General features: G+C 36.9%; 1 protein-coding gene and 1 pseudogene across 1 annotated transcript in view; both read right to left on the reverse strand.

Annotated features, from left to right (window-relative positions):
• Window positions 1-631: 631 nt before the first annotated feature.
• GPALPP1 (GPALPP motifs containing 1) overlaps window positions 632-17,838 on the reverse strand; it is a 40,449-nt gene continuing 23,242 nt past the window's right edge. The window contains exons 5-9 of the mRNA XM_026017214.2: window positions 15,275-15,406; window positions 14,701-14,865; window positions 8,905-9,003; window positions 4,931-5,149; window positions 632-4,172 (exon numbers count right to left, since the gene is read on the reverse strand). Coding sequence (XP_025872999.1) covers window positions 4,931-5,149; window positions 8,905-9,003; window positions 14,701-14,865; window positions 15,275-15,406 — 615 coding nt within the window. The 3' untranslated portion in view covers window positions 632-4,172. The remainder of the gene's footprint in view (window positions 4,173-4,930; window positions 5,150-8,904; window positions 9,004-14,700; window positions 14,866-15,274; window positions 15,407-17,838) is intronic.
• Window positions 7,423-7,976, reverse strand: LOC112933898 (peptidyl-prolyl cis-trans isomerase A pseudogene; annotated as a pseudogene).

The raw sequence follows: 17,838 nt of genomic DNA on the forward strand, positions 1-17,838 counted from the left end.
TGGTGCAGTTCTTCAAACACCTCAGAACTAATGCTTCAAGGCCTTTGCATGTGTGGTCAGTCACTGTTCACACTGCTAGCATCTTTTTCATTTTTTAGGTTTTAGCTTAAATGACATCTCTTCAGAAAGACGTTCCTTATCATTTTTACCTGAAAAGTTTCTCATCCTCAACTAACCCTATATAATAAAAAATTAGGATTTAAACAAAAAAAGGGGGGGTAGGATTTAAAAAAAAGGGGGGATAATCCCTCCACTCCAAATGATAAAAGAATACATGTGTTCTCAAAGAATTTGGGAAGTAGAGAAAGGAAAGAAAAAAGCTGATAATCAAACACTCCTGAAAGCACCCACCGACCGTTCCAAAACAATGGAATCTTGGTGATAAACCAGTGCTAGCCCTCTTGTGCCATGGTGCTCTTAAGAGCATTTCCAATTTGTCTTGCAGGTCTAAAGAAAACAGTTACTGTTTGTAATTATGTTGGGATAATGAAAACTTGGCAAGTGAGCTGTCTTCCTAAAATGATCCAGTTGGCCAGAATGTATTTTTGTGGAATATTCTCTTTGCCAAGATTGCCTGCTTCAGATGAGTTAGTAATATTAAAACAGAAGAAAAAGAAAAGACCACAGCTTCTCAGATAGAGATGAAACTTTATTTATACATAAAAAATTATACATCAGGAATTCTTTTCTAAAAACAGTCTTTTATTGTAAAGTTCAAAATGAAAAGATTCAAAGGGGCAGTGTATAGCTCTTTATAGTATTTTACAAACCACAGTCACAGTTAAACAATTTTTGAAGCTGCAAAAAAATATACCTCTCTTATAGCAGGAAATGCATGACCTCTGTAACTGCAGACTTAGACCTCATGATGGTGTCAAAAACCAAAGTAAAATAAATTAATATCACGAAATAGAAGACTTGGCACGGATATTACACAGGCACTATCTCTAATCACTTTCCTCCATGTTAATTCTTCCTCGTAGGTACAATACTCAACAGACAGTTGTTTTTTCTAACAATGTTTATCGTCACCATGAAGGAAGTATAAAAGACACAAGACAAAGACTCTTATAGTTTAAAAAACCTATCTCCCATGATTATATGTTTCTGAGTAATAATATTAACATGATCTACCCCATATAAGAAATAAAAAGTGCCGTGATGTTTGGGGACCAAATAATTTATAGAATAACTATTAATCTATTCTGGAGCAAGGAAGTTTTGGTACCATGCCAATCTCAACCTCGCTTCTAAAAAAACTCATTAATTAAAAGAACTATTAAAAGTTCAAGAGCTAAATTAAATGCGAAATGGCTGCTATATCCAAACATGACTGAAAACCTCTTAGTAAGACCATGATTTTTGTTGTCGTTTTGTTTTTTTAAAGAGCAATGGTTTAATTTATAATATTTTGCTAATATAAAAAGGTTCTAATTTATGTGATAATGAATGGCGTAGCCACCATCTCTCATCTTCTGTTCCCACTCCCAATCCTCTCCCTGCTAATGCCACCATTTATTTATCAGTAATGTGGTTATTCATGGAAGTAACTTAGTCTATCTGAGATGACAACTTACAGAGATGGACAAAAATCATGTAATTTCAGGTACAATGAACTTAGATGTCACCTTCAACAGAAAAGAAAGTTACAGTATCTGCTTCATCTTTTTTTTTTTTTTTTAAAGATTTTATTTATTCATGAGAGACACACAGAGAAAAGAGAGAGGCAGAGACACAGGCAGAGGGAGAAGCAGGCTCCATGAAGGGAGCCCGACGTGGGACTTGATCCCGGGTCTCCAGGATCACACCCTGGGCCAACGGCAGGCGCTAAACCGCTGAGCCACTTGGGCTGTCCCTGCTTCATCTTTTGAACTTAGTGTTGCTTTTTAATTTTTCCTTTCATTTTTAAGTTTCAAAGGAGGCCACAGTTCTGTAAGACTTAGCCAAGAAGTGCAAGAAATTAAAAAGGTCTTATTAGAAGATGTCAATGATGCTAATTTTCTGCCAGATGAATGGAGACTTGAATTAATTAGGCTTTTTACCACTTTTGGAAGAGGGGAGGGGCTGTCCTGAGCACCTTTCCATTCTGTGTAAATAGCAACTCTGTTCTTTTATTATCAATGCTATTCTACTGGGCTTAGTCTCTCCGAAGGGCATAAAAACCTCTGGTCTGGCCTCACGTTTGATTAAAACTGGGATGGCATGAAAGAGCATTACACCCAAGGGAGCAGTAAGATGGTAACTCATGGAAAGCATCAAGCAGAGAGAAGAGGTTTTTCTCTCTTTTGCAGAGGACAAAGACGCTTCAAGGGGACGGGAAAAACAAGTAACTATGTGATGCAGAAATATCCTATCCCTTTAAGATGAATAAAACAAAGAAAAAGAAGTAACCAAAGGTGATATTTTTACTTTAAAAAATACAAAGTTTCCCAAAACTGTATGTTAGAAATTTATAGAAGGGTGAGGAACTAGAAAACATGTCTTCCTTTCATCCAGGAAAAATTATAACCAAGTTAAATGAGAGCAAGGATGCTTTTGCACAATGTTCTGCATTCAGAAAATATTACTAAAAATGACATCTTTAGTCAAACGGTAGCTCTGTTCAATTTTGCTTAGACAAGAAGCTGTTTCAGTTTGCTTAGGAGAATTCATCTCTTTAAAAGCTACACTCCTTGAGTAGGCTACTGTTTACGCTGATATCATAAAAGAGCAACGAAGAATAACTTGTGCCATAATCTCAACAGTTCACTGTACTCAATTTTCACAAAGCCTAAATGAACTAAGAATCAGAAATGTTTTTCCATTAAAACCTCCCACCTCCTACCTAGTCTCTCATTTTGTATTCTTTTTTCCCCCCACACAAAACAAAAAAACAAAACCCCTCATGCTTTATCAAAACTAGAACACAGAACTAGTGAACAATTAGGATGACTCTGTAAGAAAACATAACTAAGAGAATTTGAATTTAGGCATTAACTATTTAGAATGTTCTATTTAACATCTTAAGAGACAGTGCCTCAAAGCATTACCAAGTTACGTACTCTCATTAGAGTGGTTATGATTAGAGTTTCCATTCATATTTTTGTATTTCAAGATTATGAATTTGATTTTTAAAAAAGACTACTCATGATTGATATAAAAGATCAGTCCCCAATAAATTAGCTAAAATCTGTTAAATATAAATGGGTAAAATAAGTCTCAAAGCAAAGTTTAAAGACTTAGAAAGCTTTGGCTGAGCCCAGAGAGACCAAGTCTTTGACTTCACACCGCTAATGGTTAATGGCATATTTTGTCCCTTAGATCGCCTCTCCTAGAAGTACTTATCAAAGTTGGAAAAATCAAATTAGTTTTTCTTAGTACATGAGATAACATATAGGCCCTTCTTTCTTACTTAAAAACCAACCAACCAACCAACCAACACAAAAAACCCAAACAAGAAACGAAAAGCCCTGGTTGCCCAAACAAGCAAAACGTCAACAAAACAGACAAAATCTCCAAGCCCTCTATTTGTAAATGTGTATTCACTGGCTGCAGTTTAGAGGGAAAACCCGAACAATTTCAGATGCATGGATTTACTGCAAGGACTCAACACACTTACTCCAGGGCAGGTTAGGAACAGCTGATGAGGAGGTCTACACTGGTGGAGATTCAGCAAATAGTCCTGAACAGATCTTACACAATACTTGGGAGACACCACAAAAATTAGGGAATAGGTGGGAGATCCTCAAAATAATTATTTTTTTTTAAAAAAGATTTTATTTATCCATTCATGAGAGAGACACACAGAGAGAGAAGCAGAGACACAGGCAGAGGGAGAAGCAGGCTCCATGTAGGGAGCCTGACGTGGGACTCGATCCTAGGTCTCCAGGATCACGCCCTGGGCTGAAGGTGGCACTAAACGGCTGAGATACCCGGGCTGCCCTCAAATAATTATTTGAAGAAAAGCCCACACTTCCTCAGAAGCCAAAGACACATAAAATTCTATTCCACATAAGAAATACTGACTTTAGGTTTCCACGTGACTTACAGGACATACAGCACAAGGTAAGTTTGTATGGTTTTTAAGACTAAAGTAATCTCTAATTTTAAGAAACTCAAAACAAAGGAATAAAGGTGGACAGACTGACAAAAGACTGTTCTTCAACTTTTCTTCATTGCACAGGGAAATCCCCCTGAAGTAAGAATAAGAAAGTTTAGTAAGTTGGAAATGTTTCTAACCTTAACCGTATTTTCCTTTATTTTTAATTTTTTTAGATTTTTAAGTAATCTCTACACCCCAACGTGGGGCTCAAACTCACAATACTGAGATCAAGAGTCACATGCTCCACCGACTGAACCAGCCAGGCACCCCTGTATTTTCCTTTAAAGCCATATTTTAATATTGATGTAGGTTTCATACAATTAAAGATTTTAAGGAGCAACCTCAGCTTTTATGTAATTCCTTACTCACCTTTATGAACCCTGGTCAGATTGGGCTTGGATGAAGGATATGATTTTAAACCTTAACTTAAACAGAAGCTTTCAAAGCAATGAACGTTTTCTAACTGTGACCTTGTTTAACACAGAAATGATAAACACATCTCCTTTCTCTGTTTTTTAAAAAAGCATGCATATTTACCCAACCTTAAACCATTCTTTCCTTTGCCATTTCTTTTAAACTAAAATTTAATTTTAGTGTTTTTAATAGCAATGCCTGGTTAATAGCAATGCCTAAAGACAAGGCTACTTTTCCAGTTAACTACATTTTTTATCCCACAGGGCTGAATATTCAAAAACTCATGGTTGACTTATCAAAAAAGATTTTCAGGTTATAATCTACTTTATTATAAAAGGAAATAAATTTTTACACACAATTACTTATAGATAACAGCGTATTTAGAAAAGTTTAAATTTATCAGTTTGGAAATATACCCCACTGAGATATACTTACTTATAAAAACATACTGCCTTTGCCATGTGAAAATCTGGTGTTTAGTTCTCTAGATTTCTTTATCAGAGCTTTTTTCTGAGCTTCATCAAACCGATTAACTTTGAGATCTTTATCACGGTCAAATGGTATTCTTTCTTGGGGCTTATTTTTCTCTTCGGCAGCCTTATTTTTTAATTTCTTATGATGAATGTCCATAAGAGATTCTGATCTTTTTGATTCCTAGGGGAGAGGAAGAGATGAAAATCTTTACTTGTGCAGAGTATGGACAGAATATGATCATGAAGCAAAATGATTAAGCAGTCATGATGAACGAACATTAAGGAGGGCTTTTACAAACCCTAATAGGTTTTGCCAAATCCAAGACAGGATCTGGCCTGTCCTACAGATTTCATTTTTATTTTTTTAAAAAGATTTTATTTATTCATGAGAGACACAGACACAGAGAGAGGTAGAGACATAGGCAGAGGGAGAAGCAGGCTCCATGCAGGGAGCCCGACATGGGACTTGATCCCGGGTCTCCAGGATCACGCCCTGGGCTAAAGGTGGCGCTAAACTGCTGAGCCACCTGGGCTGCCTTATTTTATTTTAGAGACAGAGCACAGAAGGGGCGCTGGGGGAGGGGCAGAGAACCTTAGGCATGCTCCACAGCCAGCACAGAACCCATCAGAGGGCTCCAACTCAGGATCCTGAGGATCATGACATGAGCCGAAATTAACAGTCTGATGCTTAAACGACTGTACCATCCAGGCACCCTTTGATGCATTCTAAGGTAAACTGTAGACATCATTACACAATCCTTAAGTACTTTAGCATTCATTTCATTAGCTAGAACTCCACATTTGTTCACAATTTTCTCCTTTAAGGTAAATTTACATGCATAAATCTTTTTTTTTAAAGATTTATTTTATTTATTTATTTATGATAGACATAGAGAGGCAGAGACACAGGAGGAGGGTCTCTCTTTCTCTCTCTCTGTCTCTCATGAATAAATAAATCTTAAAAAAAAAAGTTAAAAAAATAAATTCAAATTCAACTATTTGAATTATTTGAACAGATAGTGTATTATTAGTTTCAGAGGCAGAGCTTCTCATAGAAGTCTTTTTGAAGACATTAAGGATAAAGCATATTCAATCTTTGTGCTGGTTAGGTTTTCATTTGCCTTAAGTAGATGCCCAGGATGATGCTGTAGGGTCACAGGGGAGGTGTAGTATAGGAAATGCCTATTTGTTGGGGAATATAAAAAGTAGTGAAAGGGAAAAAAGGGGAAAGGAGAGAAAATGAGTGGGAAATATCAGTGAGGGTGATGGAACATGAGAGGCTCCTAACTCCAGGATACGAACAAGGGGTAGTGGAAAGGGAAGTGGGTGGGGGAGTTGAGGTGACTGGGTGACAGGCACTGGGGGGGGGGCACTTGGTAGGATGAGCACTGGGTGATATGCTATATGTTGGCAAATTGAACTCCAATAAAAAAAAATAAAAGCACAGGTATTAAACCATGTATTAAAAAAAAAAAAAGAAATGCCTATTTGGAAAAAGGCCCAGCTTATTGATTTTCAGCTATTCTTCTTTTCTAACAGAATTCATTATGGCTATAAATTTTGCTTCTAAGTACCACCTGATAGTGCATTGCATACATTTTTTGATATGTCATATTTTTGTGTTATTCATGTCTAGGTATTTTCTAACTTTCATTATCATGTTGTCTTTTTTTTTTTTCATTTTTTTCATGTTGTCTTTCATGCAAAATTCAAATTCTGAATTTTTCTAAGTTCCACTTGTATAAGTCTTTTAAATTATTCTGAATTTTTACTTAAATTTCTTGAGTTCAGAGAACATGGCTTTAATGATAGTGATTCTTAGTTTTGTTGAGATTTGACTTTTAAGCTGATCAGTTTTCATAAATGTCCCGCGTAAGTGGAGGTTTTGGTCAGTTTCCAAGAATGTTTCATGTATGCTCACTGTTTGTGTACTGTCCAACTAATCATGCTAACTATGTTTTTAACATTTATGGAACTTTTCATTAACTAATATACTGAGAACAGGTAATTTTCCTTAAATACCTGAACACTGCAGGGCTGAAAGGTTTAGTAATTTACATTTATTCTTTGAGCTAGAACAATCACCAGTTTTTGTTTTTTGCTTTTTTCTTTAAAGTAAGAGAATATAATGAAATAACAAAATGTCAAATGAATACTAAACTGTTTAGTTTATAAATTTAGATTCTTTTCTCCGATGTTTAAATGTTCACATTGAATATTCCAAATCTGCTTATAATATAAAATATGAACTGAGGATCTCTAGGAATTAGTAAGGCTTTTGCTTTCTTTTATTGCTGTTTAGTTTTTATTTCACAATCATAAGCTTAACTCTTCAATCCGGCTAGACTTGGGAAGGGAGTAAGGAAAATATGGAATCCACTGAACTGCAGTGAGGGCATAGAGATTATCAGATTTTTTGAGCAGATGAGGGTAAAGGAGTGCTTTCCTGAGCTATCAAAGGAATAGACTCGTAGTTAAAGTAAAATACAAGTCAAATTTATTAGATTTATCTACAGTCAGCAATGGTGATCTTCCTGCTGGGCTTGTCACTCCTGGACCCAAACTGCTCCATTATTTCCATTATATTCATGCTCTCTCTCACCTTGCCAAAGACTACCTGCCTGCCACCCAACCATAGTCTTGGCAGTGCAGATGAAAAACTGGGAATCATTCGTGTTGGGTCTAGCATTTGCCATGGACAGGATGCCAGGACCCATGTGCTTCAGGATGAAATTCTCATCAGCCAATTTCTCCTCACAGGTGGACTTACCACAAGTGTCATGGTGTGTGAAGTCACCACCCTGGCACGTAAGTCCTAGAATAATCCTGTGAAAGCAGGAACCTTATTACCAAATCCTTTCTTTCCAGTACCCACAGCAGGAAAGTTCTCTTCTGTCTTTGGAACTTGGTCTGTAAACAACTCAAAAGTGATGCAGCTCAGGGGCTCCCAGTCCACAGTGATGTCAAAGAACATGGTGGGACTGACCATGGCTGGGTGGCGCAGGCGGCTCTGGGTGGTAGTATCTGCAAGGCCAGGGCTCTTGTTTTCTGATCATCTGTTACTAATCTCTAGAAATTAAATTTCTGATATATAACTTAAGTAAACTGAAAGGGACACCTGGGTGGCTCAGTGGTTGAGTGTCTGCCTTTGGGTCAGGTCGTGATCCCGGAGTCCTGAGATCGAGTCCCTCCCCGCATGGAGCCTGCTTCTCTCTCTGCCTATGTTTCTTTATTTTTTTTTTTTTAAGGATTTATTTATTTATGATAGACATAGAGAGGCAGTCCCTCTGGAGGGAAAAGCAGGCTCCATGCAAGGAGCCTGATGTGGGACTCGATCCCGGGACTCCAGGATCACGCCCTGGGCCAAAGGCAGGCGCCAAACTGCTGGGCCACCCAGGGATCCCCTCTGCCTATGTTTCTGTCTCTCTCTTCCTCTGTGTCTCAAGATTAAATAAATAAAATCTTAAAAAAAATACAAATTGAAAATATTACATGAATACAAAAAAAATCCTACCAAAATCCTATAAAAAGGATTTAAGATAAATATATATAATACAACAAAGTGGGATATTTCTCAGGGCATACATGCAGAAAAAGATCGAGGTAAAAAGGAAGATGTATAAAAGAAAGAGAAACAAGAAAGACAATACTAAAGGATAGAAAAAAAAAAAAAAAGCTTGGGGCACCTGGGTGGCACAGTCAGTTAAGCATCTGACTCTTGGATTTGGCTCAGGTTGTGATCTCAGGGTTGTGGGATCCAGCCCCAAGTTGGGGTCCACACTCAGTGTGGGGTCTGCTTGAGATTCTCTCTCTGCCCCTCCCACAACTAATACATACTCTCTCTCTCAAATACATAAATAAATCTTTAAAAAAAATGACAAAACTTATGACCACTCTTAAAAAGAATAAACGCGTATATATTTTATTCTTACTTACATTGTATGAGGACACCTGCTCAGCCAACCTCTTTTCCCTTCCTGACAATACATGTTCTTCATCCTTCTTATTAAATGACTTCCTTGCTTCTTGTGTTTCCTGAAGAATGAACACAGATAATATACTATTGAGCCATATAGTTAAGAAAAACTAAAAAAAAAACAACTATTATTTTTATTCAGACTGAGTAATAAGAGACTAAACTAAGATTGATGAATCTTTTCCCAATAGGAATATATATACATATAGTTGATAAGGGATTGTTCAAGTTCTACTCTATGATTTTCTTAAAAACAAGAAGAAACCTGTTCAATCAAGTAACTGGAAGAAATTCCTTATTTATCAAACTCACAAAGGAGTTTGACAAACAATGATGGCAAAGAGAATAATTAGGGATGCCAGGGTGGCTTAGCTGTTGAGCATCTGCTTTGGCTCAGGGCGTGATCCTGGAGTTCCGGGATAGTGTTCTGCATCAGGCTCCTTGCATGAAGCCTACTTCTCCTCCCTCTGCCTGTGTCTCTGCCTCTCTCTTTGTGTCTCTCAAGAATAAATAAATAAAATCTTAAAAAAAAAGAGAGAAAATTAGACTTTAAAAGAAATCCTATAGGGGCAGCTGGCTGGCTCAGCTAGTAGAGCATGTGACTTGATCTGGGGGTTGTAAGTCTGAGCTCCACGTTGGGTATAGAGATTACTTAAAAATAAACTCTTAATAAAGAAATCCTATATTATCTGTTTTTAAAACTAGTAAAGTCACTCTTCAGGTAGAAAAATAAAAAGACAAGGTTTAAGGAGTTCGGAAAAGAAATAATACATCTATCTTTACTCACAGATGACGTGATTATAGGAAACTCCAGGGCAGCCCCAGTGGCTTAGCGGTTTAGTGCCACCTTCAGCCTGGGGTGTGATCCTGGAGACCGGGGATCGAGTCCCACATCTGGCTCCCTGCATGGAGCCTGCTTCTCCCTCTGCCTGTGTCTCTGCCTCTCTCTCTCTCTCTCTCTCTCTCTCTCTGTGTCTCTCATGAATAAATAAATAAAATCTTAAAAAAAAAAACAACTCCAAAGCATTTATAAAAATACTGGAACACTACAGCAAAGCTGCAAGGATACAAGGTCAATATACAATATATACCAACAATGAACAATTGGGATATGAACTTAAAAGAAAATTTAACAACTGTGCGTACACAAGATGAAGTACTTAGGTAAATTTCCAACAAATTTTAATTAGAAAAAAGATTCTAGAGACTATAGTTCCAACCAGGAATGATAACAGCTCATAAAAAGACCATTGAAAACCACTGTTCTCAAGCATATTTTATACTGCTGTTATCTGCTTAAGAAAACCAAGGAGGTCATCTGCAATTTTTATCTTAATAATGTACAAAACAGTGCTTGGTTAACTCAGTTGGTAGAGCATGTGACTTTCAATCTCAGGGTTGTAAGTTCAAGCCTCACATTGGATGTGGAGCCTACTTAAAAACAATGCCGTATTTAATGAAGTATGTTAAAAATACAGAAATAGCTCAGTTCTTATTTTCTTATAAAATTTTCCTAGAAAACAGATGTTCTCATTTATTTAAAGATTTTATTCATGAGAGGCACAGAGAGAGAGAGAGAGAGAGAGAGAGAGAGAGAGGCAGAGACACAGGCAGAGGGAGAAGCAGGCTCCATGCAGGGAGCCCGACGCAGGATTTGATCCCGGGACTACAGGATCATGGCCTAGGGCTGAAGGTGGCGCTAAACCGCTGAGCCACCTGGGCTGCCCAGATGTTCTCATTTATAAATATTAAGAGAACAATGATATTATGGTAAATAGAGACAAAAACTTGACCATCTAGGGATCCCTGGGTGGCTCAGCGGTTTGGTGCCTGCCTTTGGCCCAGGGCACGATCCTGGAGACCCAGGATCGAGTCCTGCGTCGGGCTCCTGGCATGGAGCCTGCTTCTCTCTCTGCCTCTCTCTCTCTCTCTCTATGTCTATCATAAATAAATAAATCTTTAAAAAAAAAAAAACTTGACCATCTAATAGAGTTAATATATCTAGAGTTAATATATCTAGTCAAGATTGGGAGATGAGGGGGCAGCCCTGGTGGTCCAGCGGTTTAACGCCACCTTCAGCCCGGGGTGTGATCCTGGGGTCCTGGGATCGAGTCCCACATCAGGCTGCCTGCATGGAGCCTGCTTCTCCCTCTGCCTGTGTCTCTGCCTCTCTCTCTATGTCTGTCATAAATAAATAAATAAAATCTTAAAAAAAAAAAGGGAGATGAGAACATAATAGATGTCAGTCAATTTATACTGAACATGTCCATTTCTTTCTAAAGAGCAATCTTACCTCTTTAGGCCATGTTGGCTAAGTGAATGTGAGACTTAGTGGCATGGGAGATTATGCCGGGAAGTCAAATATTAAAAAGAAAGATAAGTAGTATGTTGGTAAATTGAACACCAATAAAAAATTAATTTATTAAAAAAAAAAAAAAAAAAAGAAAGAGAAGTAGAGGGCAGCCCAGGGGGCTCAGCGGTTTACTGCTGCCTTCGGCCCAGGGTGTGATCCTGGAGACCAGGGATCGAGGCTCCCTGCAGGGAGCCTGCTTCTCCCTCTGCATGTGTCTCTGCCTCTCTCTCTCTGTGTCTCTGTCTCTCATGAATGAATAAATAAAATCTTTAAATAAAAAAAAGATGAGTAGAAGAAATAAAAAATACATGGAAAAAATGTAAACAAAAATACAGTGGTCCAAAACCTTTGTAATGCAGCAAAAGTGGTCCTCATAGGGAAGTGGAGAGCAATACAGGTCCATCTCAAGAAGCAAGAAAAATCTCAAATAAAGAACCTAACTTTATACCTAAAGGAGCTTGAAAAAAGAACAACAAATGAAGCATAAAGCTAGCAGAAATGGTAAAGATAGAGCAGAAATAAATGCCAAAAACTAAAAGACAACAGATCAATGAAACCAGGAGCTGGTTCTTCAAAAAGAAAATTAATAAAATTAATGAACCTCTAGCCACATTTATCCAAAAGAAAACAGAAAGGACCCAAAAAAATAAAATCACAAATGAGAGAGGAGAAATGACAACCAACATCCCAGAAATAGAAATAATCTTAAGAGAATATTATGAAAAACTAGATGCCAACAAATTGGAGAATCTAGAAGAAATGGATAAATTCCTGTTAGAATGGCTAAAATAAAAAACACAAGAAATAACAAGTGGTGGAGAGGATGTGGAGAAATAGGAACCCTTGTGGGCTATGGGTGGGAATGCAAATTGGTGCAGCCACTGTGGCAAACAGTATGGAGATTCCCAGAAAGCTACAATTAGAACTATCCTACAGTCCAACAATCACACTACTAGGTATTTACCCAAAGAATACAAAAATACTAATTCAAAGGGGTACATGCACCCTGGTGTGTAGGAGCATTATCTTCAACAGCCAAATTATGGAAACAGCCTGTGTCCATCAATTTATGAATGGATAAAGAAGAGGTGGTGTGTACACACACACACACACACACACACACACACACACACACAGAATATTACTTAGCCATAAAAAACAATGAAATAAAAAAAAAACAATGAAATCTTGCCATTTGCAATAACATGGATGGAACTGGAGAGTTTTATGCTAAGTGAAGTTAAGTCAGTCAAAGACAAATACCATATGATGTCACTCATATGTGGAATTTAAGAAACAAAACAAATGAGCAAATGGAGAAAAAAAGAGAGAGAGGCAAACCATGAAACAGACTCTTAATTGAAGAGAACAAACTGATGGTTACCAGAGGGGTGGTGGGTGGAGGATGGGGAAATAGGTGATGGGGATTAAGGAGGGCACTTGTGATGAGCACAGGGTGAGGTATGGAAGTGCTGAATCACTATGTTGTACACCTGAAACTAATATTACACTGCATGTTAACTAACTGGAATTTAAATAAAAACTTAAAAAAAAAAAAGATGGTACCATAGGAATAATACAAAAGAAAAAAAAAAAAGAAAGATGAGTTGAGAGAACCTGTCAAAAAGGAAATTTGGCTAAGAGCTTCCATAACAAAAATTAGTCATAAACTATACACAGGATCAAATATACAAGAAAATGAATAGCTCTCTGAAACTGTGTAGTTTATGCCATAAATCTAAGTCTGTGGTACCATATGCTTAATATAGTATAGCGTAAAATTTAAGGAGTTATTAATAGCCCCTTTATGAGTTCACTGTAATACTGAGCAAAACACTTTCAGTGCCGAAAAGAAGAGGATCTAAAGAACTCAATCACAGGGCCTAAAATCACCTGTCGGTTCACCTCAACTGTCTATTACAACCTTCATCTTCTGGACAAAAGAGAACTTGTGATTTTGCCACATATACAAGGTAGGGTGTTAAAGTCTAGAGACCTCACCATATCATCCACATTGTAAGAAAAACACTGTGCATCTTACAACCAATTCTCCACAAAAATGACAGCTCCTTAAGAAGCTTTTTTCATTTTGCTATTACCTGCACCCAAAAGAATTTCTGGCAGAGAAGGTATTTGATTTATTGTTACAGAATGAAGATAGAAAGCCTCATAATTCTCATTACTGATGGACAGTAATGAGTTAAAACAGAGTTAGGGGCAGAAATGAAGTGTGGAACTACTCAAAACTGATAAAGCTATAACCCTCGGGTACCAATTATTCAAGCATTGAAATTTGAATTAAAGGGAATTAAGCCTTCAGATGGAGTAAATTTCAAAAGTAGTGCCGGGGTATTTCTAATTTACAATGGTTCAATTCTTAATTTACAATAGAATGTTTGGCAATAAGCAGAAATAGTCAATAATGTATTCTATCCATACTTTTTTCTTTTTTCCCAAATTATTTAATGTACTAATGAAAGTGCTTCTTTTTTTTAAAAAAAATTGAGGTGTAATCGATGAAATACTATATTAGTTTCAGGTGTATGATATAATGACTCGTTATTTGTGTATATTGTAAAATAATCAAAATAAGTCCAGGTATCATCCATCACTAAACACAGTAACACTTTTTTTCCACCATGATGAGCACTTTCAAGATCCACTCTCCTAGCTAATTTCAGATATGCAATGCAGTATTATTAACGATAGCCACGGTGCTGTACACTATATCCCCACGACTTAATTCACTTTACAACTGGTAAGTTGTATTTTTGACTCATTTCACCCACCTTGCCTACCCCCACCTCAGGCAGCCACCAGTCTGTTCTTCATATCCATGAACTTGGGTTTTTTTTGTTTGTTTTTCAGATTCCGCATATAAGAGAGATCATACAGTATTCAGCACTATTGATAAGAGCGTTTCTTGCCTGTTTTGACAGTAATGCAAAGCTTAATGCACCTGAGGTAAGTTTGAGAGAGCGTCTCTATGCATCACTTAACTTGCTAGGCCAATGTGTGGCTTTGGTTTCATGGAGAGAGTGTGATGTTGTATATAAACACTGGGGGATTTCGAGTTATAGGAAGTTCTAGAACAGAACTACTGTTCATTATGTACCAGCCCTCTAGTTCCAGAAAAGTTGACCTCATAAAAGTTAGTTTTTCCTTCTATAAAATGAAGTCAGTAAGTCCATGTCTCTGGGTTTTCTTGAGATTTAAATGAGACAGCTCACTGGGAAATAGTAAGCAACTGGGATCACTTTCCTTATTTTCTTTCAGGGGGAAATTTGTATTTTCCCTTGGGAATCATAATTTTAAAAATAGTACCTTGAAATAATTATGCCTTTTATCTTTTCAAAATAGAGTGAACACGGGCAGAAATACAGGAACAAACCAACCCTCTCACCTTGGCTTTCTTCTCCCTGTCCGCTGGAGTGTCTGTCCAGACCGATCGATCTCCAGATTTGTCATCGGCTCTTCTCTTAAAAGTTCTGGGCCCAAGACCAAAGTCTTTCATTTCTGGAGGCAGTTCAGTCATCCATGACTCTCTTGTAATTGGTTTAGATGAATCCTTTAAGAGAAGTAAAAAGTGGAAAAAGAAAAAAAGGAGCTTAGACAGAGTGTGTGTGTGTATAAAATATTCTGTAAGTGGGCATGTTTCTTAATTGAGGCTTTAACATTAAAAAACACACTTTATGAGAAAGAATTTAATATAAAGGATTGATTTTTTTCACGTATGTTACAAATACCTTTGTCTAATTTATTATTTTTTTGACTTTGTTATCTTTTGCCATATCGAAATTTTTAGATAGGCAAATTTGCCAGTCTTTTCCTTTTCCAGCTTCTGGGTTACCTTACTCCTAAATTTTCTTTATATACATATATGCATATATTTCTTTCATGAAAGAAGCAATGTTGGAAAATTTAGATTTTTAATTCATTTAGCCTATTTCTCAGAGTACAGTCTTTTTAACACTTACATTGTCTCCTTTGGTCAATTTTTCTTTCATTCGCTGGGCTCTTTTTTCAAATTCTGTTGTGACGTTATAGTTAACTGGTCCTTTTGCAGGCATTGGTCCAACAATGTCCTCATCTTCACTACTATCTGTTTCCTTTGAAATAAGATATTACCTTTAAACCAGGAGCAGAGCTACAGGTTATAGAAAATGATCCTAAATTGCTTAAAATTTCACCAAAAACTGATTACCCAGAGACACTAAAACAAAAATGCAAACAATATATTGCTAGTTAATTGCTGAGCAACAAGGGCCTTTGCCTTGCCTTCCTAAAGTACAGAGAACAGAGATGACAAAACCACGGAATGTGGATTGTCCCCACCCTCCCATGTCCATGGCAGGCCTCATTAAATTATTTCTGCTTTCCTCCTGATGGATACAGATGTGGCCTCACAGTTCCTCCTAATGTACTGGCCCAGGTAGTTACTACCAACTGGTCAGAGATGACACAAGTTGAAACCATTTTCGTTCCTGGTACAGAAAGAACTCTTTGGAATAAGACACACACAATTAAGACATTCTTGGAAACTGTATGAACTTTCATGACTCAGCACAGTGCATTGAAACACAAATGCTGTGCAACAGCCTCACAAATACTGGCCCAAATGAGTTAACTTCGTTCCCAAAGTATCCCCCTTACTGTACAGATATAATAGTATTGTAATAAGTGAATTCAATTTGCTTTCAATAAATCATTTTATTTAAGATTTTGAGAAAGAGAGAAAGAGAGAGAAAGAGAGCGTGAGCATGAGCAGGGGGCGGGGTAGAGGGAGAGGGAGAAGCAGACTCCCCGCTGAGCGGGGATCCCCACATAAGGCTCAATCCTAGGACCCCAGGATCATGACCTGAGCTGAGGGCAGATGCCCAACCGATTGAGCCACTTAGGCATCCTCAATAAATCCCTTTATTTTTTATTTTATTATTTATTTTATTTTATTTTATTTGAGAGTGAGAGAATAAATCATTTTAATAAAGAGTTTATGTATAAGACTCTGTGTTAAATGCTATATATTCTAGGGCTTGAAGCAGTCCTTTGTCCTCAAGGAGGAGATGGTTAAGATGAACAATAATAAGACATCTGTCCTCAGCTCTGATAGGCAGCTTCTTGCTCTTATTTTTTCAAACTATCAGGATCAAGCTCATTTGTGTTGTTTACATGTTCCCCACTAGATACTCAGTGGTAACTTTCTATCTGTGGTTTCTTCTCTGCACCCTTAAAGCAATTGCTATTGGTATAAATAATTAGATAATTACATATCTCTTGGCTTACTCTAAATCACTTACGCACACAAGTACACTCACTTTCTCTTAACTATGGACTTTGGTATACAATGCACCATTTGATCCTTATAACAAAACTGTGAAAAGGCATTATTATTCCGGTTTTCTTTTCAAAGGAAACCTAGGTTTAGAGAAGTGTATTTAGAAAGGTTAAACAACTTGTTCAAGGTTATAAAACTGGTATTTAAGATGAAAATATTCTAAGATTGAGGCTAGTATGTTTTCTACTTACACCAGAGAATGCCCTCTATTTTTTTAAAATTTCAACTGTTAATGTTTAACCTTAAGTGTTTATAGCTCATCTCTACAAAGGTAAGCTCTTTGATGTCAAAAACATTATCTTTTTTTTTTCAAAGACATTATCTTAAACATATTTATAGCACTTACAAAATGATACTTGGTGACATCATAAAATGACCCAATATAAAAAATATAATGAACTTTTACAACTATAAGAGGCATGATATCAATATAGTATTGAAATGTAAGATGATGGGATATGCAAATGGTATTTTTACTTCCATAGAACAAGAGATGATTTTATAAAGATAGAATATGGCACATCTTGTACATCGTGGTAGGATGATGCCTGGAATTTTTAGAAATAAAAATCGCTTAGGGTGTTGGGAGTTATAAATTAACTGAGGGGTAAGGGAGCAAACCGAAAATTGGGCCCAACACACTAAACTGAAAAAAGAAAACTGGAATCATAATCCAAATTTAATCTAGATGCCTAATCATTTTGGTGTCCTGGTAAAATTTTTTTTTTAAAGGTGAGTTATTTTATCCAGAAATACAGTAGAAATTATATACCTTACTAGTTTATACTTTGGACTATAGTTAGAACTAGTTCCAAGGCCTCACTTTGCCATTGTATTAGCTCTGTGACCTCAGATGTGCTATTTATTTAGCCTTTTTAGGCCTTAGATTTATGTCTTTTATTTATTCATATATTTTAAGATTTACTTATTAATTTGAGAGAGAGAGAGATGGGGGGAGGGGGAGAGGGAGGATCCTCTAGCAGATTCTTCTCTGAGCGTGGAGCCTAACTTGGCTCTGAATTATTTGCTTTATAATTTCCCTCTAAACCTTGAGGGAATGAGATCATGGCATGAACTGAAATTAAGAACCAGCTGCTTACCTAACTGAGCCACCCAGGTGTTCCAGATTTTTGTCTTTTATTTTATTTTATTTTTTTAAAAGATTTATTTATTTATTCATGAGAGACACAACTGAGAGAGGCAGAG

The sequence above is a fragment of the Vulpes vulpes genome, chromosome 6 (assembly GCF_048418805.1).
Source record: "Vulpes vulpes isolate BD-2025 chromosome 6, VulVul3, whole genome shotgun sequence".
Lineage (NCBI taxonomy): Eukaryota > Metazoa > Chordata > Mammalia > Carnivora > Canidae > Vulpes > Vulpes vulpes.